Source organism: Patagioenas fasciata, chromosome 1 (assembly GCF_037038585.1).
Source record: "Patagioenas fasciata isolate bPatFas1 chromosome 1, bPatFas1.hap1, whole genome shotgun sequence".
Classification (NCBI taxonomy): Eukaryota; Metazoa; Chordata; class Aves; order Columbiformes; family Columbidae; genus Patagioenas; species Patagioenas fasciata.
Window position 1 is genome coordinate 117481874 of NC_092520.1, and position 23966 is coordinate 117505839.

Here is a 23966-nt window from a genome sequence, read left to right on the forward strand (position 1 = left end):
TCACTTTTATATTCATGAAGTGATTGTTCTTTATTCTTAAAATAGCCCATTTTACCCTGAGGCACAGGCGATACCTTTATGATGATGGAGTTATGTTATCCAGTGTGTTAGAGCTCAGGCCGTTGGTTGGTGCGTGGGCTATTTATGATCAACTGTCCTTTTTTATTCTCTCTCAATTTATATAATGCTTTTGTAGCCTGCTTGTGATTTGCTTGAACAAAAATAGAGCAGGGGAAATAAAGAGGAAAAAAGAAAAGATGCACTGGAGAGTCAATGCTATTTTCTTTTACTTCCTGTAGCTGAGCTGTACAATTTACCATTGTGTCTCCAAGTTTTTGAGTCCATTCAGATGACACGAGCAGTTAAATTGCTTCAGTAGCCTTACACCTCTACAGAGAATCAGCCTGTTTGCTAGCATCCAGGGTTTTCTGTGGTGAAGTATACAGAATATTATAAATAAGGTATTCAATGAGAGTAAGATAACAAAAAGAACTCTGAGACATATTTGCTATTCATTAAAATAAAAACCTTGCATGTAGTAGCAACCACAGAAAACCAAAGTCAGGCTTTTCAGCAGACTAGGAACCTCCGCACGCCAGGCACTTGCTGCACTAAGGGTAAAGGTGTAGAGGATGGAGCCATAGCTGCATCTGTTGCAGGAGCAGGACAACAATTAGGGGGAAGGAGAGAGCTGGGAAAGAGAGACCCACTCTTGGGTGGGTGTCCCTCTGTCTCCCTCCACCAGCAGTAGCTGCTGCCCCACAGACCGGAACCTCTGGCTCCATATTGGCGGCAGCAGCACTACTTCCCCAGGCCCTGGCAGAGGGAAAGGGTATTAGGACCAAATCTGTTTTACTGCATCCAGGAGCCTGTTGCTTTAGGCTCCTGCCTGCTTTGCCTATGAGCTGTCTGTAATGTCAGGAATTGCCTTTGGTTCTGCTAAGCACAAAAAGGGGTAGATGAGAGGCTGTAGTAATTGTAAGAGTGAATTATCGTGGCACAGGTATTTGTGGAAGTGATGCTGAGGCCCCAGTTGGGAGGAGCATTTTAAGTGACATACCTGCTAATTTTCCTGGAACTTTCCTGCTTATTAAAAAAAAAAACCCACAGCACATAACCAACCAAATAAACAAACAAAAAAAATGAACAAAAATAAAAACCTGCTGCCTTCACGCAGTGAAACCCAACTAACAGCAGTTCCTAGAAAGACTGACTTGAAAGAAAGGCAAATTAACCTTCCATATGAGAGATGTGCACAGGAGACTCAACAGGTAATGTTTTGCCCCAGCTCCCTGTATTTGTTGCACTGCCAGTTTGGCAAAGACCCAACCAGCCATCTTTGCTCTAAAGGCTGCATATGGCACAACTTGTAGTTACACTTGCAGCTGCTGTCCTTGCCCCATCTTTTTATCCATTTCTTTAGCTGTGTGTAATCTGGTTTGTGTCACTGGCACAGGTGCCTTACTCATGTGTACTGCGCCCAACACAGGAGCCTTTATCAGAAACTAGTAGGTCTTACTGCAATACAAATAATAATAACCAGGAGCAGTATGATCAGGCAGAGATTTACTGGGTGGGAACAGAGTATGTATGAGTGGGAAGAAGGCAGTGAGGAAGGGGAGAATAGTTTGAGGGCCTCTAGGTGATGATATCCTGGAAACTGGTGCTTTGGCATTGCTAGTTTAAAGAGTTTGACACAGAGATTCTGTCAGGTAGTGTGTAATTTTTTTTTTCCTGCCATAAATCAGACTTAGTGTTTGACAGAATAATCACCAGAACTCCAGCAAACATTCCTGCCAGTGATAAGCTGTTTCTTATGACAACTCAATGTATAGCTGTTTGCTGGCTGTTGCAAAATGAAGTACCTTTGATGTTTGTGCAATTCTTTTTTCCTTCTGATTATTTTTATGTGCATCTCCCTCTCTCTTTCTCTACTGCATACAGATGTTCGTATTCACCCCATGGAGCCTATGCCCAAAGCAAACTTGCCCTTGTGTTATTTACCTATCGACTACAGCATCTTCTGACTGCAAATGGAAGCCATGTGACTGCTAATGTAGTAGACCCTGGAGTAGTGAATACTGAGCTCTACAAGCATGTCTTTTGGGTTGTAAAACTGGTCAAATGGATGACAGCCTGGCTATTTTTCAAGGTATGCAATTTTTAAAATAATTTCTTTTGCTGTGCCCCTACATTGTGAGAGCTGTGGTCAGTGCAGAGCTGAAGGCGTTTCAGAGTTTATCATAATGTATGGTATTTATTGCATTTATCTGTGCTGGTGAGATATACAAAATTGATAAAGATAGACGTTCCCTAGAACAAACACTTATTTTAAATGGAGGGAGCGAGCTCTCACAGTAAGGGAAAGGGAATCCCTTTCACTGTGCCCATGCGCTGGTTATCTCTGCCCTGATCTACCCGTGTGCCTTTGTGCGTGCATGAGGGCAGAACACACAGAGCCAGAATATGCAAAGTGTTCCTCAGAAATGTCTCATATCTCCTCTTAATGAGAAGCAGACATGATATGGCATGGTCTGTGTGTATGCAACAGGTTATAGAGAAAAGGGCAAAGGGAAGAAGGAAGCTGTGCAGACATGGTGGTGGGAAGTGGCCGTACTCCAGGCTTTGCAGGTCCAGACACTCGTGCTCTCGGAAGTGGGACACTTTTCATTTAGCTTTTTCATCCTAACACATACTTGTGGTGGTACCTGATTTTCTATTATCTATTCCTGGTCTGCGTTAGGAAACTTAAAGCTGTTTGATAAAACTGATACAGAAGTGGGACAGACCCAGTTACAGTTAACTTCACTAACATTTTGTAGTGGTGTAAGTAGAGCAATCTGAAATCAGTTCAGCTGCACAGGTGCAATCTCCTCATGTGGACAAGCCTTAAGAACACTTGTGCTGAGAAAATGTACTGCTTATAACTCTTTCAGAAAGTCGTTTTGGATTAAGTGAATGGAACCCGATTCCATTAGAGAAAATTAAATGTCCTAATTAAAATGAAGTATTTTAGATCAAGGGGCATGTCCCACAAAGCAAATTAATTTTAAACTTTGATATGGAAATATCACTAGCTTTAATTTTAGAAATGAAACTGGAGGCTGGAAGGGTGGCTGTAAAATAAGATGCAAACAAATAAACCTGTATTTAAAAAAAAAAAATAGTATCTTCTGAGTACACCTTGAATATTGCAATAAAATTGTAATAGGAATGCTCATAAAATATAATGCATTCTTAAAGAAGCAGAATGCAGCTTTGCCAGACTGTATATATTAAACTTGTTTTGCTTCTTATGATTACCGTTTTAAATATCAGTCTTGGATGGCGGTGTTTTTTCGTTGGACTTACTTCACCTTGCTAACATAAGAGTTTCATGTAGATGCTTAGGTTGTGCTCAGCATTTCCTCTAGAGCCACAAAATTCTGACAAAATTTCTGTGTCTGAGAGTGAAAATTGAGTATCCTGTTGTTTGCAGCACTCAATCCCATTCAGTTTTATTGGCGTGCTCAGGGAGACATTTCTGTATTAAATTGACCATGTTTAGACACTGAATAGGATGTCACTGAACACGCTTAAAATTATTTTGGATTTATCATGAGAGTGGGTCTCATACTTACAGCTCTAATAGTAATACCTCAACAGTTCCTATTATTTGGATGAGCTACTGCTCTAGAGGAATTCTGCCTTACAAGTGATGGACAGACAGATTGACTGGTGTGGAAGTGCAGTGTGTGTACTGCCTGAAGAGCAAATGCATCAGTTGCTTTTTGAGTCAGAATAACTTCAAGTTTGGATAACTAAATGCTTCAGTTATTGAGATTGATATTTTCATATTTTTATATAATGCTATGTGTTTTTCCTATGAGCTGAAGGAAAGAGAAACTCTTACTGTCACTTTTCCCACCCTCCCTTAGTCTTCTGAGTTACAGCTCCAATTTCCACTCTTTGCTTATTGCTTCTTGCTCAAGATATGTTTATGTATTTGGGATTGACTTCACCTTCCTTTCTCACATTCAGGAGCGCTTCGCTACATAGGTACGCCCTGTTCTGCTCTGGCTGAGCTGCATCTCAAGGTGATGTTTAGCTCCACAACAAGCTCACGTTGAAAGTCAGCCTGGCGATTTCAATAGCACTGTACCATGTGCTGTAGTATCCAGCATTCAAGCCTGGGTGGGTCTTGTGTTGGTCTCGTATGCTAGGGTAAATTTCCCATGAGAAAAGTAAGGAAGCAAGTACAAGAAAATTCACTTGTCTGATAATATTAGCTGATAGTTGGTATTATGGATTTCTTCTCCCCTGGAATTTCATTGCTGAGTGCATGTATATGAATCTTCCTTCTAGGATTATGGTGGTAATGTAGTGAAAATGAGGTGATAGCTCTCTAATCATATCGGCTCTACTAACTTTTATCACCCTGAATTATTCTGATGTGTTTTCTAAATGTGTGCAAGAAATTGCTTCACCCACTGCAACCTGGTGTTCGTGAGAGACAACACAGCCCAGATAGCTCTGGTGAGGAAATGCATCACAGATTTATCACATCACGTTCCCTCAGGAGAAAGTCAACATGTTGTTTGACTTAATTCCAAAATATTGTGGCAGAACCTCCACTACCTTTAAAGGCATTTCCACCGACACTGGTCTCAGTTGCATTCAAGTCAAATACCTCCGAGGAATTGCAACTTGGCCCCCACCCTCACTGGGCTTCTTGAATTTGAAACGGCTACACGTGGCAGACAAGGCTGTCAGCTCAACATCCGCCTCAGAGCCTCCTCAAGATATTTAGGTACTTAAGCAAATAAACCTACAGTCTCATAAACAGACCATGATACATACATATAATTTGCTCAAACTATTAACAGCCTGAGTTTCTCAGAACTATGAAACATTGTCTTCTGATCTTTGTACGTAGCTCAGAAAAATCTGTGCCGAATCACTTTGGTTTTTTTTTTTTCCCCAACAAGCTGCAGTGAGAGGCACCCCACAGAAATAAGAGAGGCCAAGCTAAAGGATCCGGTGACAATTATAACAATTGTGAAATGAATGCCTGCCCTTTAGAAGTGACGTTTTCATTCTTTCTCAGCTTGAGTCTTTCTCAAGAAAGTTATTGTCTGCTGTGATACTTGTTCTTTAAATTTCCATTTTGAAATGTTTTCTCAATATTTTTAATAAACAGGGATTTCACCTGTCACATGCAAGAGAGAAATTATGTTTATTCCTCAAAAAATAATTATTTCTACCCCTATGACTTCTCAGTAAATAAAAGCTGAAGAGCTGTCATAGTCCTTTGCAGAGTGTGGTGGAATATGTTATCCCTCAGGAATTCTTAACATAAAGTGATCTTTTTGAGAAGATAAAGTCCAAACCGGTAAACAACAACTAATTAATAAGATAATAATAGCCTAAAAAGACACTCATTGGGCATCAAATTTCAGTTTAACCAACTGTGCAATACACCAGTTTTAGCAGTGAGTGCTGTCCAAGCTGGAAGCTGGAAAGGTACCATTTCTCTCCAAAGTATTTCTGCTTCTGATACAGATACTGAATATTCATTCTTAAGCCAGATGGTCTCTGCTCATGACACAATTGAAATACCTTAAAGCAAAAAAAATGTTGACTCTCATTAATGTCCACTGGCAGGGACTGTTCTGCTTTGTATGACTTCATTATGCCATTGAAGTAGAGACATTTCCCATAGAGCAGCATTGTAAACTTTACCAAAACCTTATTTTTTCAAGCTCGGTGAAGGTGTCATCAGATATAGAATATTCAGTACTTTCAGCTGTCTCAGATTGGTATTTAGAAGGCATCGTGGAAAAAAGACTGAGCTTCAGATCTTCTCTCAGCTGTCATTTCCAAAGACATAGTGCCACATAAGTGATTATTGACTGACAATCTGAAAATGAGTAGGATTAGTGACCCCTCTGACCTATAAAAGTGAAGGGAAAGGCTTCAGGAACACAGACTAGAAATTAGCCAATATAAACTAGTTTATTTCTTTCATCTGTCAAAATAGGCTTACCTTTAGTGTAATTTTCCTACAACATTTTTAAATAAATGCTTCCAGTATGTAAGTGATGCTAGAAAACAAGATCTAAAGAACCTGGATTCATCATTCATGCCAGAGGACATAGTCATGCAGGTCTTACTGCAACATTTCTTATTCAAACTGTTCCTTTGGCACTGTGAATGTAAAAAATTCATTTTACCCTCCTCCCCGAGGTGTCAGAAGACAAACACATCACCACACAATAACGCCAGCTGTACAGAACAAGAATAATTGAGTTCTACAGCTGAAAGCAGCAATTCATCAGCATCAACATCTTCGGTCTGTGTGAGTGTGTGGTCCTCACATAAAGCTAGTCTGGAATTTTCTCACAAAATGAAAAGTCCTTGCAGAAACATGTCATTTGCAGTTAACTTTTACAAAAGGCTTTTCAGATCAAAAGTAGTATTCTGGTCAAAATCAGAGAGAAGGGAGTCATCTACTTTATTCCAGTAACTGTGGTCTTTAAATGGGTCCAATTTTCGTACACATTATACAGGGATTTAAGCTTCAGAGCCATCAGGCTTCCTTTTTTCCATCTAATAAATACATGATTATTTGTACAGCCATAGAACAATTATAGGGGGAAAGTTGGAGGGAACCATCCGAGAAGGATAATGAGCAATCCACCTTTGAGCTACCATATCCTGGTGATCTTGGTATTTTTCTTCGATGCAAATCCCTGAACTTGTGTAGGCACCCTGGACCTGCCTGTTACGGGGGATGTGGATGCAGCTTGGCTGCTTTATGTATTCTGTCTGCTAAATAAGAGGGCTTAGGGGCATGGAGTGTTTCATATCTGTCTTGATTAGGATTAGAACCCTCTAAAGTATAATGACATAAAAAAGTGCATACCTACATAGCATTGGACCCTGGTCTCTACTGAACCTCTGGTCCCAAGATATCATTATTTTTGTACATGTTTTCTCAAGTCTAAGTAGCCAAAATGTTTCCTTTAAGGGATACACTGAGAGTTGCTGGAGAGTGTTTTGATGGCAGGAAAGTGGAGCATTTGCATTGCATGCCTTGTTCTATGACACGCAGAAGGGTAAGGATGCTGTATGGGACAGCACAAGGTGGGTGGGATTGTGCTGGAGTGCACCAGAGGGAGGCAAGGCTGTTGAAGTTCTTGTTTATATTAATATTTATATTAATAACTCCTATTTGTAGCAACTGCTAGCATGATCTATCACCAAATCATGCCCAGGCTTCCTCTTGGAGGGTGCTAGTTGGAACAGGCCAAAACACAGCCATGGAACAGCAAAAAATGAAGCAATCCTGCTGACTGGTTTAAAGAAACACAGGTTAAGCCTACACTATGCACTATGTAAAAACCTAGGCTTGCCTTCTGTGAAATTGTTTTGGAGTGAAACTTTTGGACTAGTAAGTAACTTAAGTGTTGTATCATTTTTTTGGCAGGTCAGAAGCATACTGAAAACAGGTATTTGTACTGTGTAGGAAGGGGTTCGTCCCAGACTCCTTTGTGGTAGAGGATTGTTGATTTAACTTGACAACTCAGGCAGATTCTTTCATTATATCTGAAAACAATTCAATTTGTATCCAAAAGAGGGAAAAAAAAAACAACCCAGCCTCTGTATTGCTGTAATGGAGAAAAGAGTAAGTAAATAGTTAAGATATTGTGCAAATATGTGAGTTTAACCACAGTTAGCACATCAGCACATATCATGTAATCTGTAATTATTTTCTCATTCAGAAGACAGAGTTAGTTAATAAAGACAATCTACATCGATCAGTTTTTTTGCTACTGTTTCTCGGCTGTACTAGCCCATGTATTTGGTCAATATATTTGCATGGTAATCTATTTGCAGTCATACTTGTTGAAAATGGATCAAACAAAAAAGAGAAAGATAATATGCTGTGGACCAAACACATGCCAGGTACTCAGTGCTGATTCCTGTCAGTTTAAACAAAGGTAAATGCAATACCTGTAATGTAAGGGTCTGAAAAAAGAGGTTGAAGGGTTGAGGAACTGGAGAAAATCTTATTGAAATTTCATCTAGACTGTTAACCTTTCAGTTTTGATCCATAATCTTTATATTTAGAGGTTATAGCATCACACTGCTGTACTTCTCCCTTCCATGCCTGGAATGTTCTACATCCATCACCACATAATTAAAATTCCATTTTCTTTCCGTCAAGTAATATAATGCTGTTTGAAACTTGAACCCACTGACAGCAGAATACAAGGCAGCCCCTAGTCTTTTTCATCAGTGTATCCCTTAGACACTTCTTTGAGAGAGGGGGAAAGAGAGAGGATCACCCCAGCCCCCACCAAAGTGAACCATTCAGCAAGGGCAGGAATAGGAGTTACAACCAATTTCACTCTTCCATGTGAAAGAGCCGTAAGACTGAGTTAAGGAGAAAGACCAGCAGCTTCCCATGGAAAATCTTTCTACTGAGCTTGTGGGTGGGCAGCAGTTTGGAATTAGACTACTAAAATAAGGAGATGCAGAAGAGAAGGTTGTGGGAGTGCATATTCATATATATATGTGTGTGTGTGTGTGTGTGTATACATGGACAGTTTGCCATCAGGTCTGATGTTTATTATAGATCAATTAATATTTTCATGGGGATGACCAACCTAAATTCCATATTGTTTTGCTTCTTTTGAGTATTGTGTCTGTAACAAAACAATGCTGATAATATTTATGTTACAGAGCCCCATCACCTAAAGCCTCTAATTATAGAAAAAATAATTTTAGGAGGTTTTTGAGATTTACAGGCACTCTTTTCCCCCTCTGTGAATGTGACAGTTCTTAATTTACCAGTAATCCAAGAAGACAAAAAAACTTTTCAATATGAAGTAAAGAAACTCTTCCATGAACAACACAGACAGTTTTTAATGGTTATCCTGAGCTTTCAAAGGTTTACAGAAAATGCCAAGTTGTGCCAAGAAGGCAAAACCATCCCGTTTTCCAGTGGTCTAAAGCATCTCTGCCTGGAAGCCACCTCCGACAGGGCTTCTAGTTCATAAATGTCTGTGATGTGAATGCCTGCATCAGAGCTGTTCGTCCACTGACCTCTTTACAGGCACTGCTAGTACTGGATCTGTCTTAACCTCAGGTAAATTTCTACAGTTGGCCAGATGAATCAAGCCCTTCAAATGCCAGTTTATCCTTGTGAAAGACTAAGTGGTCCTCTGGTGACTAGCTCAGCTGTAGACGTCTGTGCTGTATAAAGTTATAAAGTTAGCTAAGATGAGCCCTATCTCAAGGTACAGGACATTGAATTTGTGTTATTTTGTAAACCAGTGATGCTAGTAAAGAACTGAAGATAGTATGTTTTTGGATGTGCACAGGAGACAGTAGGAACTGGAAAGATGTGTTTACATACCTGGGGCACAAGTAACCTGTAATCAAGCTGTTTTTTCAAATGGTAGCTCTGAGGTGTTTGCGATATCAGACTGTTTCCCGTGTAAGTGAGAAATGTGTTCGTGGGCAGCCACAGATGAGGAAATCCCAGTTACTTATGAAATGTATATCTCGTATATCTTTACAATCATGTGCCTTGGCTATTTATCACATAGATATTGCCATGCGTTTACATGGGTATTTGTGTGTACTCCCTGCATGTCTTTATAACAGTGTAATATATGTAACAAGAGAGAACCACAGAAAACAAGCACCAAAGCACCACCCACTATTTGAGGAAGAACTGAAAACAGCAAATATTTTTTTTTTTTTTTTAATAACAAGATAATGCAGAACTCAATTTGTGAGTTTTGAAAAATTTCAATTCAGAAGTCACTTGAATAACTCCGGCTTTAGTAACGACTGTAACAATTATGATTGCCAGCCATAAACATTAATGTTTGCATTTTAGAAAGGGTACTGAGATACTGTAAGACATTGTTCATGTGGTTCATTTTGTTCTCATTATGCTCTCAGCTAAATACATGGGATTTGATATGTTTTGGTAGCTAAACACGAGAAGGCAACTTGGTCCAGTGGCTTTAACCCCCATTTTTCTAGAAGGAACTTGATCATACATGTGGCACAAACACAAGTCATTAATATAACCTATCCGGAGTTAGTTGTTTCTGTACGTTATTACATATTTAAACATTCTCTTTAAATTGGGTCTCTGAGTCTCTTCAGGGTAAATGACTAGATTTGGTTGTTACCATATGAGTGCTGGAAAGGGGAAGTAACCACAGGAGTTACGTTATCACAGACCAGGTGCCCTGTGGGGGGAATACAGACCATATGCAGAAGAGGATTTGGATAAAACCAGAGCAATATGCAATAAAACAAGAGAGAACTTGGACAGCTTATCAGGGATGGGATTTATAGGGGTATTTGTTTGGCCCTGTCATGCTGACCTATTGTTCTGTCGCTGAAATAGGAAGCATGTGCTACTGCTTGCCCTGGGCTCAGGCATGGTCTGAAAAAAATAAGTTACTCCCACTGTCTCTTGATTGGTCCTCAAAATCTCGGAGCTAGCCACCACCAACTTACAAGCTTAACTAACCATCTTATTGATGATTTATCCAATTTAGCATATAGGTTACTTTTTGAATGAATAGTCCCTGTGTCTGGCAGCCCTGTGTTTTCATGGTTGTGCTGTGAGGGGCATTGTACAATGGCTCTTCAGCTGCCTTGTGTCCCTGCAGTAGGCAGTGGTATGCTGAGGCTGAGGGTGTCTCAGGAGGAGTGGTATTGATTGACTTATTCAATATTTTTGCCTGCCAGACTCTTGAGATGCAAAATGCAGTCTTCCACAGCATCTGCCACGTGTCGCATGCTATCCTAAGATGATTAAAAATGTAGAGAGAAAAAAGCTGTCCCATTGTTTTTGGAACTGAGAGTATTGAAAATAAAATTACATGCTATGAGTATACTTTGACAGGTGGTTCTGTTCTAAAAACAAATGTAAAAAAGGCACTATGGGGAAACATGCTGGTTTCTTCTGTCAGGGTTATACATTGTCCAGATACAAAAGTTATTTTTGAGCTGTGAATACAGCTTGGTCATTTCTTAGAAAGGAGTTCAGTAATCACCACACTTATACATCATGACTAATAATGGCAACTTAGGTCCCCATTTTTCTTTGCATATAAAATCATGATTTCCATCATCATGAAGTTTTGATACTTCATCAGCGGCTTTGCATAAGTGTAGCTGATCAGAACCTGCTAAACAAGTAAATGATTCCCAAACCTAAAACCATCCAGGTCCCAATTTTATTGTGTATTCTTGTAGCAAGGATTAACTGATCTGACCTCGTGTACTCCACATGAAGTACTGTCCTTATGTAAAGCATTTTACGTGTCTGATCCCTCTCCTTGCAGGTTCTCCTTGATTTGGGGCTGGCCTTTTATATTTCTTGCCTTGTTTAGGTTTGTGGCATATGTATCCTATTTTTTATGCCTGTTATCAGGGGAAGTGGATTATGGCTGGCACACATAGGCGGAACCCTAATTGCTTTAGAGGGCCTGCAAGTCTTCAGAGGTAGTAAATACTTAAAATGTTTGTAATACTAGATTCAGCTGATGTTGCTTGAAATCCATTCAATAAGCAGATCTGAAAGACAGGAAGCAAATAGTTTTAGAAATTTTTTTTTTTTTCCCTAAATATAATTGCCCTGTTAATATTATTTTATATACAGTCAGTGCTTGGTTTTGCTTTTAGTGGTGTGCTGAGTTTTTTCCCCTCATATTGGGGCAAGTCTATTCCTATGAAACACTGTTTTCACTGCAAAAGGTATCCATCACCCAGTACCTTGGCTGACTAACTTCTATGGGAGTTTCAACCCACTCTGCACAGCACTGGGTCAAAGGCAGGTTGCTGGTGACTCATCTATTTCCAGCCTCTTGAAAAAGTCATAAAATATAAAATGTGTTTGTGCTGAGGTACCTGGATTTGTCATCTCCATGTCACTACACAACGGTTTACTCAGAGGAACCAAGGGGATTACAAAGCACCTCCAGTGCTCAGAAGCAGCACTCATACCTGTGATGCACAATCTGTCCCACAGTCTTCTGGCTAGAAAGAAAACATCTGCAGCATTAGGCTTTATGGGTGTGAGCAGGTACCATCCCACTAAAGGATGGTACTCGTGCTGTCACTGTTACTATGAAAACAACACATCTTTTGTGTGTTGATTTCTGTTAGACTGCAGAAGATCTAGGGAACAACTTTTTCTCTCTCTTTATTGACAAGTTTTATCATGATATCTAACAACAGCCTTTAGTCAAAATAAACAGGAGTGAAGTTGCTTTTAAGGAAATGATTTTGTCAAGACAAGAATGAATTGGAGCAAGCTGACTGGAAATGTATTTAATTTGAAGAAGGAAGGAAGGAAGGAAGGAAGGAAGGAAGGAAGGAAGGAAGGAAGGAAGGAAGGAAGGAAGGAAGGAAGGAAGGAAGGAAGGAAGGAAGGAAGGAAGGAAGGAAGGAAGGAAGGAAGGAAGGAAGGAAGGGAAAGAAAGAGAGAAAGAGAGAGAGAAAGAGAAAGAAAGAAAGAAAGAAAGAAAGAAAGAAAGAAAGAAAGAAAGAAAGAAAGAAAGAGAAAGAGAAGAAAGAGAGAAAGAAAGAGAGAAAGAAGAGAGAAAGAAGAAAGGAAGAAAGGAAGAAAGGAAGAAAGGAAGAAAGAAAGAAAGAAAGAGAAAGAAAGAGAAGAAAGAGAGAAAGAAAGAGAGAAAGAAGAGAGAAAGAAGAAAGGAAGAAAGGAAGAAAGGAAGAAAGGAAGAAAGGAAGAAAGGAAGAAAAAGAAAGAAAGAAAGAAAGAAAGAAAGAAAGAAAGAAAGAAAGAAAGAAAGAAAGAAAGAAAGAAAGAAAGAAAGAAAGAAAGAAAGAAAGAAAGAAAGAAAGAAAGAAAGAAAGAAAGAAAGAAAGAAAGAAAGAAAGAAAGAAAGAAAGAAAGAAAGAAAGAAGGAAAGAAAGATGTTTCTGATCTTTGGAATCAGGCTCTGGAAAAGGCTTCTGCAGAGTAGTAGCTATAAGAAAACTGTTGTTTTTAAGACGGAATTCAAATAGGTTTATGGAGAAGATTAGCTGATAGGATATCTGTAATATGAGGAGATCAGAGATGTCCCAGATGTCCCTGCAGTCCCCTGTTCCTTCTGAATATCTTTTGTATTTAGATTTTTTTTTTCCTTCGGGCTTATCTGTTTTGCACCCATACTGAAAAGAAAACAAATCCAGTACATTATAAGGGTCTAAAAGCAAAGATTTCTGAACAAACATTAATTGTGATTTTGCATGTGTTGAGTACCCAGCAAATCCTTCTTTAGGAAAACCTTTGGTGAAGATGTGCCACTTCTTGCACTTGCCTTCATCCTTGCCTTTCTGGACAAAAGTTCTCCCAGTTGTTTACTGATGAGCTGTGTTGAACTGTGCTTCCAGCAATGCTGGCTCTGGTTTACAGAAGAAAAGTGAGGATGGAGCTATGGGTCAGACTGAAGAGCCTTCAATTAAAATTAGATCTTTTATTGTCCCGATTGATAAATCTGTGCATGCTATTAAAAATAAATTCACCAAGGTAAATTGTAAACAGAGCTGTGGAGATAATTGACATAGCTACCCTATTAATCTCTAATCTGGGTTACCACAGGGTTCTTCTAGAAGTCGGTGCTCAAGAGACACCTTCCAGCGAAGAGGCCAGGCAGCAAGGAGTACTGGTGACACTGGTACGAGGGACTGTGTCTTCCCCAATGCTTCCACAAGCAGCTCAAGGCCATCATCTTGGGCCTTCCTGACAGTCTCATTTGCCTCTGAAGTACTGTTGAGATGACTGACTTTGGGGAGGCTTGTAGCCCTGCTGGAGGTCAGCTGAGCAGCTCCAACAGGCCATGTTCAGAGTAGACTAGCAGAGGTTTGCACAATGAGGATTTCCATTCCTAAATGTCCAGAACAGGGAGTTTGCTTCAGGATTTTGCCTGAGGGGAAGAAAGATATTTTTACATTCGTGTTTTGTGATGGCAGGTCTGCCTCACCTGAACTGGTGTTTTCGCCACTACTTCTCATATTTTTCTTATGGAGAAATTATACTGCATATTTTAAAATTTGAAAAAAAAAATCCTCTCTCTCTCTTTTTTTTTTTTTTTTAGCTATTGTGGACTTTTTCATTTAAACTGTGATGTGGCATTTTAGAGCGATAGATCTGCTGCAAACTACTGATCATGGATCTGTTATGATAGCTAAGATGTGTCGATGCTCCAGGTTACTAGGTTAACGCTTTTGCCTCTGATATGAATGGATGGCTAGATTTAAAAATAAATCCCTTGGATTATACCAAAAATTCGAACTGTTAAGAAATAAATGGTGTGGTGAACTGAAACATAGGTCTCTTAAGTTGCCCTCAATTTAGCTGTATTTCAGTAATCTCTCATTCACCTTTCATTCCTGCCAGCGGCCTCTAGGGTTTCTTTTTTATTTATGATGGAAATATCTGTCTATGAATCATGTCACTGAGATGTATTTTTACCACTTCAAGGAACCGGTAAACAGTGCATAGTTTCTCTGGTAAAGAACACTGCATTGCTGGATTATTTGAGCCAATAGGTATTTCTTCATGTAAAGAGCTTTCTTGCATAAAAAGTCCTCCTTATTTTCCTGTGTGGTAGGTGGAAGGTACTTTTGTTAAGTGCATACAACTTATAACTTAATTTCTTGCTTTTCCATATTTTCGCCATCAATGTGTACTTCTGTAAAACTTTTGTAGACAATAGGTATTTAATAATAGGATTTTGCAAGTATTTTCTTATTACAGTTAAAAAGTGCCTTTATCATAGAAAAATGGATGTATCTAAAATGCAGCAGTCTGGCATGCCTTTCATGTTTTGAAGTCCCTTTGCAAGCATAGAACTTTTTCATATAATAAGTTATATTAATGAAAAATATAATTTCCTTTTTAATCATAAACTAAACAAAAATGTAACCTACTCTAGATTTGCAAGTTAAAAATACATTATTAAGTAGTTTTCAACAATATTCTTTCACTTTTAATTTCAGTCACCTGCAATATCTAAGAATTTTTGGGGAAGAGACAAATAGCTCTAACGAAATGCAAAGCACTAAATATTTTGGAAGACTGCAAGATCCTTTTCATTTGGTCTGCTGTTTATTATTGTCACTGTGGATTATGGATGAGAACAGCTGCAATTATCCTCTGGTTAATATACTTTTGAATTAGAAGAAAGGACAAAGCTACAGTGCTGCTAGCAAGTAGTCAGCTAACCTCCTTTGCAGGCATTTAAAATACCTCTTCACTGGGGCTTCTTAATGATAAAATGCATAGAGCTGGCTTTTCTGACAACCCGTGTAACATGATGGATGGTAGTAACCTTTTCTCTAAATTAAACTGGAAAACTAAGAGCCGGCAGGGCAGTGCGCTCAGGCGCATGAGCTTAGGCATAAAAGCTTGCTTTCCTGCTCTTCACTCCATAAATACATATATTTATGTGTACTTTTAATTTATACCAATATATTCTGGCATATATTTTCATGTCCATTTCATTGAACTTCCATCATACTTTATAGTTTTGAAACAATTATAGATGATCTTTTGAGGTCCCTTCCAATCCCAAACATACTGTGATACTGTGATACTGTGATACTGTAATTATCTTTCTAGTTATTTAATGTTGCAGCAGTTAATGCAGGCCAAAGGAATGTCTAGATTTTATTTCCTTTTCCACACAAAAGCAAACCGTATGAGTGTGAGCAACTCTGCTACTTGCAAATGAAGTTTATGCTGAGAAAATCTTCTGCCTCATTTTGTAATTTCTCGTACTTGCCCAAATAAAAGGAAAAAAAAAAAGCCCTGAGTGATCTTCTTTTAAATTAGTTTACATTTTCAGAGAAGGACTTAAAGAGCATACTTGGCTTGCACATTTATTTTTGCTTAGAGAAGCATTTTCTGTAAGAACGTGTACCTCAGTGCTATTTTCTCTTCAAATTTCTCTTTGTGGTTGTGTGGGGTTTTTTTTGTTTGTTTGCTTGTTTTTTTCTGCTGTGGTGAAAAACAGCTATTTGTAAATTCTTCATAATATTAATTTAGAGTAGAAGAGGAACCTGCCTCATTTTTCAAGAACTAAACCACATTTCTCCATTTTGTTATATTAGTGATTTAAAAATACTGATATTTTCTTCTGCAGAACTGTAGTAAGACACCCACGCCTGGTGATTTCTAGTCACAGCTGGGTATTTATTCCTTTGAAAATCTCTCCCTGCTGTCACATGCTGCTGGTAACTGTTGTCAGATGTTCAAGTAGCTGTGTGCTGATGGCAGGCGTGAAGTTGTCTATTTGTTTTCTAGGCAAAGACCAGATATTTGTTCTGGGGTAAGCAGACTGATGTGCAGTTAAAACCTAAAGTAAAGGTACATCATTTTGGGCTATAAACCAGCCATATCTCAAGCCACATATGACTCAAAGAGAAAAATGTGAGAACCTTGTACATCTGGGGTTATTCATTCATGCAAGTGAAGAACAAATGGGTTATTCTCTCTCCTGTGTTAAGAGAGGAGAATTCAGATTTGTGCCTTGGACTAGTTCATGCTTTTCCCTTGCTCTACACAGAGCTGGTGATAAAAACAAGGCAAGGGGCTTTATTTAGAGAATTAGACCAGTGGGAACTCATCAGTTCACTTTAGGAGAGGGTGATAAATCTGTCTCCCTAGGAGACTTCAGCAAGCATTGAGGCACACCACCTCCAGCTCCAGCCACCTCACTTGCTTCCAGTTACTCTGAGCAGTAAACCATTGCACACCAAAAAAGAATCCTGGAAGACTTTAAAAATTTGAAGTCCTGCAGGGTTATACTGGGCCCATGAGTGGTGAGATCTTGATCATTTTGTGACTGACAATGTCTTGTGCAAGAAAGAGCTTTGCACAGAGACTCATGGCTACAAGCGCTCCAGTAACAGTCATGCCACTGCTGGCTGTTAGACTTATCCACTGGAAGTCTAGCTTTTGCATTTTATTCTACTGTCTTTAATATATTCACACTAACCTTTAATATAGTCACAGTATTACAGGCACGAAAAATTACACTGAGACAAAGGAACAAAGGCAAATATTGCTGAAGAAATTTTAAATAATGTGCAGATCTCTTGTGGGTATTGATTCATGCGCTTCATGGTGTCAATAATTGTTTGTGAACTGCAACCACTTTTTTCCTCTGAACAGAGCATTACTCCTGAAATATAGTCATTACTTATTGATTAGCTCTAAAGTTATTTTCATGCATCAGTAGTTCAGATAAAAAAATACGTAGCACTTATTTTACAACAGTGTGTTAGATCTATGCTTCGTTCATTAATAACTGAAATAATTCTTTAGAATATTTTTTTATCGCAGGGATCACACTGACATTTTCTATGGCTGTAAGTCTCAGGATAAATGGAAAAAAGTCTTAAGGGTTTTTTTTTTTGTTTGTTGTTTGATTTGTTTGTGTTTTTTGATGGGGAAGTTGTAAATGTTCTTCTGTCTTGGGACAGGACTGCAATAAGAATGACATATTTGTCACTGTTTGGTGCTAATGTAATTTCCTGGTTTTCCTATTGTGTCCCTTTAATCCCAATTGTCAGTAATGTGCTATTTTTTATTAAATGATGAGACCTGAAATTCGACAAGGAGAAAATAATTAAAACTATTTGTTCCACAGACTGTCAGGAGCTATTAGGGATTAGACAAATATAAATTAATTTTTTTTTCCCCCCAAGCCATGTTACAGACTTCGCAAAGTTCACAAACAATTGCAGTCCTCTTTTATTGAGCACTGATTTAAAAATAAAGGTCAGTTATGTGTTGGTCACTAAGGAGTTTATATAATTGGTAAAAAACAAATGTTTAGATGGTTTTTCTATAAAACAAGCGTACTGTTTGGGACACTCTTGCTTCTCAGTTGTGGCTCCTTTACAGAGCTCAAAGACTGGAGACTAGACACATCATCTCATCTGATGTTTGCAGAGCTTTGCAGCTTGCCCCTCCAGCTGCAGGAGCAGCTCATGCCCCAATGGGATCATGGCTGATGCTGGTGGCCTCCACACCCTGAGACCAACCCCACTCACACTTCTTCCCTGCAGCCCCATGCATCCAGCAATGCAGCACGCTGTCACACCACTGTTTTGAATGGCCCTTGCAATTTTGCTGCAAGAGGAGCCTTGTTTTCTGCCCTGCTCTAAGGGCTTGGTACTGCTTGTAGACCCACCATTTGTCCTGTTGTCTCAGATTTGGCTGGGTCAAAGTGTTGATGAGTTTTCACCTAATATTTCCCTCTTCCTTCTTTACTATTAAAAGGCTTGGGCTTGCTCCTTTGCTCCAGAGATGGTAAGAGCCATCTGCCCCAAGAGCTCATGCTTTGAAGGCCACTCTCTACTTCTTTTTAATTTCTGAAGGGATTTGGTGACATGGATGGGTGATCCGAGGACAGCGAATGGCAGTGCTGCACTGGGAGCCCCTGAGGAGACCCTCCTCTACACGGCATATGGGCTGCAAAAAAGGATCTGACCCAACAGGGGCAAGTGCCTGGTGTGCTGCTGTAGGAGCCATGCACAGTCAGGTTGTAGTGAGGGCCTGTCAAGAGGCATTTAGGAATTTAGGAGGAGGAAAAGAGAATAAACAAGAGCTGGGACAATCTGTGAGACTGTCATGGGACATAATGAAAGTGTAGACGGAGAAATGGGTGAAAGTTTAGACTGCAGACATGCTTTGCATACCACCTAGAGAAGCAGAGTCCTAATCTTGATTGGAACAATTCAATTCCACTGTGAAGCACTTATTAAATAACAATAGGCGGCTGCAGAGCTGTGCAGACTTGCAGGTGAAGAGCAGAATTTTAAGCAAGCTGCCGGGCAGGCAGGCAAGGCGGCGGGGAGAGCTGGGACAGGCAGTCTGCTCTGGTATCCAAGCTTCTGCTCAGACCTCAGCCCATATTTTTATGAATTGAAAGCAGTTACTAAACCACAGCACAGTTCTGGATTAATTCAACTAGAATTTTTTCTGGGGAAGCAGAAGTTTAATTGTCTGGAGCATCGCTGTTTGCAGCGTATCACCACAAGTGAGTGGGGACGGCTCATTGATTGGACTCTCAAGGCAAGCAGACCTGTGTAGCAAAATGGCATTACCAAAGAGTGTAGTTCAATGTGGGCTCCCTGAACAAAGCAAATTATTTCAGCACCAGAGTCTGTAACACGTATTTATTGAACTGCAAAACCTCACAGTATTTGTTTCCCATTCTAAACAACTGCTCTAACCTTTTAGCCAAAAAGCTCTGTGAATACAAACACAACAGAAACTCTCCTGGCTCACTTAATGAAAAGAAAACATTAATTCACAATGTGTTAATTTGGCTATTGATAATTCTGCAAGTGTATGTCTCTGGATCATAACCACATATGCCCTTAACCAGTCTGGTATCAGAAGGTCTCTGCAGAGGCAGGAACTGACAATGAATTAAAAGGAATATGAAGACTTTCTAAGACTTTTTTTTTTTTTTTTTTTCCCCAATAGCAGACTGGGAAAAGACTTTAGATATGGAAGGGATTAAATATTTTTCTTCTTTCCAGTTTTTCATTGTCAGGTAATGAGAAATGCCACTATGAATTTCATTTTTGGAACTGTAACCAATTCTTCCTGTGACATGAGCCAGGACAGTCACTTTAGTCATTCACACAGGACTGGGGTTTACCGTGTCACCTGTACAGCAGCATGACACTTCTGCTGTGACTTCAGTCATCCGTCAAAGGAAACAAGATCAGGGGAAGGACCACATCTGCCACCAAATCCAGTCCTGGCCTTTGCAAGGGAGGCATTTTTCACAAACTAATGGCTCCATCTGGTACCTTAATGAAAGCTTACGAAGGACCTTCAGAATAAGCCTGGATATTAAAATTAACTTAAGTGGACAGTAAATCTGGGTATCGGTACTTACTAGTACTTAAGACTTTTCAGTACATCCCACTTCCCTGCTTTCCTTTATCTGATCCATTGGCCAGAATTACCACCTCTCTCTGCCCCTTTTGCAAATGAATGCTATTGTCACCCCTTCCCAAGCTAACACCCCCCTTGGCACTACAAGTACCGACCTGCCTTTTTTCAGACCGTTTCGCTGATTAAATGTAATGGGTTTAAACTCATAAGTAATTTTTTTCAAGACAGAAGTTTTTTGCTTCCATTTCAGATCTTGAGAAGCATTTGTGTGACTGAGAGCTTGTGTGTTTGCTCCTCTATAATGAGCTCTGCAGTAAAAGATATGATGCCTCAAATCTTGTCTGACATTATTTTAGAAACATGACTAATCTCACTGAAATCAATGGCACTATTTGCCTGTCTAAAGTTATACATGTTCTTTGGGACCTTTCTGAATTGAAGCCATCGATACGTTCCTTGGTGGACAGTAGAGAGCTCCAAGGTTGACTAATTTAAACAAAGAGGTTTAAGTTGCAGAGCTAAAACTCACTTTCTGTCTACACAACAAAAAGCTGGATTTGAATAATAAGATTCAATCCTTCTTTGTATTTGCATTTTTAGTTATTTTGTTAGAAACACTTTGATTCTGGTGGGTTAGTAAGCATTCAGATATATCGATTTGCAACTGAATATAGACTTTAAATTTAGTACTCCTCTTGAGTAACTGAGAGGATAGGCTATGTAGACAGCTCCATAATCGTATAGCTTCAGAATCTATTTGTGATTCAATGATTTTAGCATTCTGTTGTGAAAGAAAATAGGAAATGGTAGTTTTTTTATGAGATGACTAAGTTTTTTTTTACTTTTTTTTTACAAGCTGCTGCCATATGAAATATGAGTTTCATTAAAATTGAGATAACTGTCATTTAAAAATGGTTTTCTTACTTTAACACAAATACGTCGAACTTCTTGGGCACATTATTCTCATCAAAACTGAGAATGTATAATCTGTAATTACTGACTTGAACTAACTAGTTCTGTTTACTGTATCTGTCAGAAAGATAAGATTAGAAAATCTGAGCCACTGTCACCTATTTCTCTTCTTTCAGTAAAATAACTATAGGAAATTAGTCTACTCTTCTTTGAAGTATGTCACGAGCGACATACCTAAATTAAGCCCCTTGTTTACATCTTTTTGGGTTTTCATTCGATATTAAATGCTGAAGTTGTCAGCAACTGGAATTATACGAAACATAAGTCTGCAGAGAGGGAATTTCCTTCTCCACCACTCTGTCTTCTAGTCTGGGCTTTTTCATCTCAGCTTGGGGAATATTGCAAAACAATAACTTAAACGAAGTAACTATATAGAAAACAGAAATGCAGGGCATGGACAGTGCTAAATGGTATTTGACAATCTGCTTGAAACCTCTTCCAGCCAGCGCAGCCTCTGCAGGACTATCGTGTTTCGGTCCTGTAGAAAGGCTTGGAGCCAGTGAAGGAGAAAAGGCAACAAAGGCTGACACCCAGGGTGAGAGTAAGTGCTGTGAGGTGATGTCTCTTTTTCCACACAGGAGTTTTGTGTGCAGCAGATCCATCAGTGGGTCATGTTGCAGCCTAGCTAGCATGCCACTGCAAAATTTAGGGGAAAGTGTATTTTTGCTTTCATCTCTCCCATCTTCCCAAGCATATTTTCATCTTCCATGCTATTAATGCAGAGAGGTAGCACTCTGTACCCATTTTGAGTTAGTTTGTGTGCTTTATCATTTCTGTTCCCTATCTTTGCTGGTACGGGCATATGGCCTGAGTCCTGGAGAAGTGTCCTCTACTGACTTTACCTGGTGATCCAGGAAGGGATTTGCACCTTCTCACCTGAGTCACCTGTTTTCAGTGAGAGCCTCCAGCCAGCAGGTGAGGAGCTGGGCTGGCAGCCAGCCTCTCACAACCCCGCTGCCTGGCTGAGCCCATGGCTAGTAATAGCCCTGCTGCTGTTTGGGGTGCAAAATGGGGGCTGTAGCAATTTTAAACAGCAGAGGCTGTGAAATAGCTGCTGGCCTATGTAATTTGAGGTTATTTCATTTTGTCTGTGCTCTGTACAGTCTTTACGCGTTTTGATCTCTTCGTAGTTAGTAAAATTTTTCTATATTGTGGTTATCTTTTAAACATTTGGGAGATCCTTGCCTGTCTTCAGTGTTTATAAGTATTAAAAAACTTAAAGTCCTCATAAGAACGTTGTGAAGTCAGAGATATAAGTGTCAGTTTCTATTTTCTGAGAAGGGAAAACAAGATTTATGGGCAAAGTGACTGGTCAAGTGTTAAACAATAAGTGAGTAGAAATGATGGTAGGGGACTACAAGTCAGAGGTGGCCATGTATCTTATTCCTGAAGTAATGTATTTTCAGCAAAAGCTGGCAAAGACATTTTACTTTGCACGAGGAGGCAGGTAATAAAATAAATTGTTCAGAAGCATATGCACTCAGGAGCATCCTCTTCAGCACTTAGGGCCTTGCTGTGTCTCCTACTCTTTGGGACTAGTAAAAATTCAGATATCATTTCAAATGTAAATACTTCTGTATGTTTCTCTATTTAATTTTGATTTTGAAGTCTGGCATCATTTGAAAGAATTCAGCAAACCAAAGATGACCCACATAATGGTATAAGGTAATGCATTAGCAAATGAAAGCTCTAAAGTTTTCATGGTTGTTTGTCACTTTAAGTCCGCTTTAATTTTGTTCCATTCACATTTTGATTCACATTTAAACTGTGTTTTCAGCTAAAAAAAATGTAATATATTATTAAATGATGTAGATGTTCCATTGACTAGCTATCAAAGAGGTTGTCCCCACAAGAGCTTTGTTGGAGGGAGAAGTAGTCTTGTGCTCATATTTATAGTTCTCAGATAGTAATAGTTCAAAACTCAGGAGAATTAAAGCATTGAATAGTTAATAAAAATGTCAGAATGTTTCCTTAGCCTATGTCTAGCATGAATACTAAGTTGTAATTAAGTATTCTTACATAATGATAGATCAGTCTGCATCTTGGAATGAAGAAGATTATGTTGAATTGCTCACATGATGCTATAATTATGGCCATAGACCTGGTAGTAAACAAATAAATTGTGTATTTTCCTTTACAAACACAGAAAAGGAGTAACAGCTTAGTGTGCAAGGCATTAGGATTAGAATTTAGGAGGTTTATTCTTTCCTCATCTCTTCTTCTGACCTGCACATTTCCTTCAGTAAATCGCTTTGCCTGTCTGTGAAAAGAGTTGTTGCAGAAAATCCCAGATTATGTAAAGACAACCGGGACAGTTCTGAGTGATTTAAGTCAGGCATCCTCAGCCATAGGTACCTGTGTGACATCACCTGGTTTCCAGAGGGCTGGTTACCCAGACGGAGTGCCACGCTCCCTGGAGAGGCATCAGCATTTTGTGATGTATGTGAACTCTCTCAGCTCTCTTCTCTTGTTATTGCCTGCCTTACTTCCTAGAGACTGGATGTTCTTCCAGCAAGTGGCTGTCTCTGGCTGGATGTTTATGAAATGTCTGGAGCAGCAGGCTCCTATCTGTCAAATTTTGCATGCTGTTACTGAGCTGAGTGAGGTAACAAGTCTGATGTAATTTGAGTGGCTGCAACAATATCTCACTTCTGACTTTGAAGACATCACTGTTGCAAAGCGAGCTTAAGGATCAGCCTTCAGGCCAAGTAATCTTCCTCAATGCACTTGACAAAATGAAAAAAGGACTCAGTTGTGGTTAATGACTTTGACCCGAAGTTTCCAGTCTCTGCTCATATTCTGTCATGTAAAGTTGGGTTCTTGTTTCTATTTTGAAAGTTGCTTAAAACTAAACATAATTCTTCTAGCCCTTCATTTCAGCAGCTTAGAAAATGCAAAGTACAGATCCACAAACACTCCTGCTCAAATCACTGAAGTTATATTACACTTCTAAATGAGAGAGATTCAGTTTGAAATTAAGAAACATAAATTTATTTTTGTGGGAACTGCAAGTGAGTTCATGGTTGAAGCTGCTATTTGAAGTCAGTGG

General features: G+C 39.3%; 1 protein-coding gene across 1 annotated transcript in view; it reads left to right on the plus strand.

The window, feature by feature from the left end:
• DHRSX (dehydrogenase/reductase X-linked) overlaps positions 1 to 23966 on the plus strand; it is a 167597-nt gene that overhangs the window by 135466 nt on the left and 8165 nt on the right. Inside the window, exon 6 of the mRNA XM_065855771.2 lies at positions 1945 to 2152. Within this exon, the coding sequence (XP_065711843.1) occupies positions 1945 to 2152 (208 nt within the window). The remainder of the gene's footprint in view (positions 1 to 1944; positions 2153 to 23966) is intronic.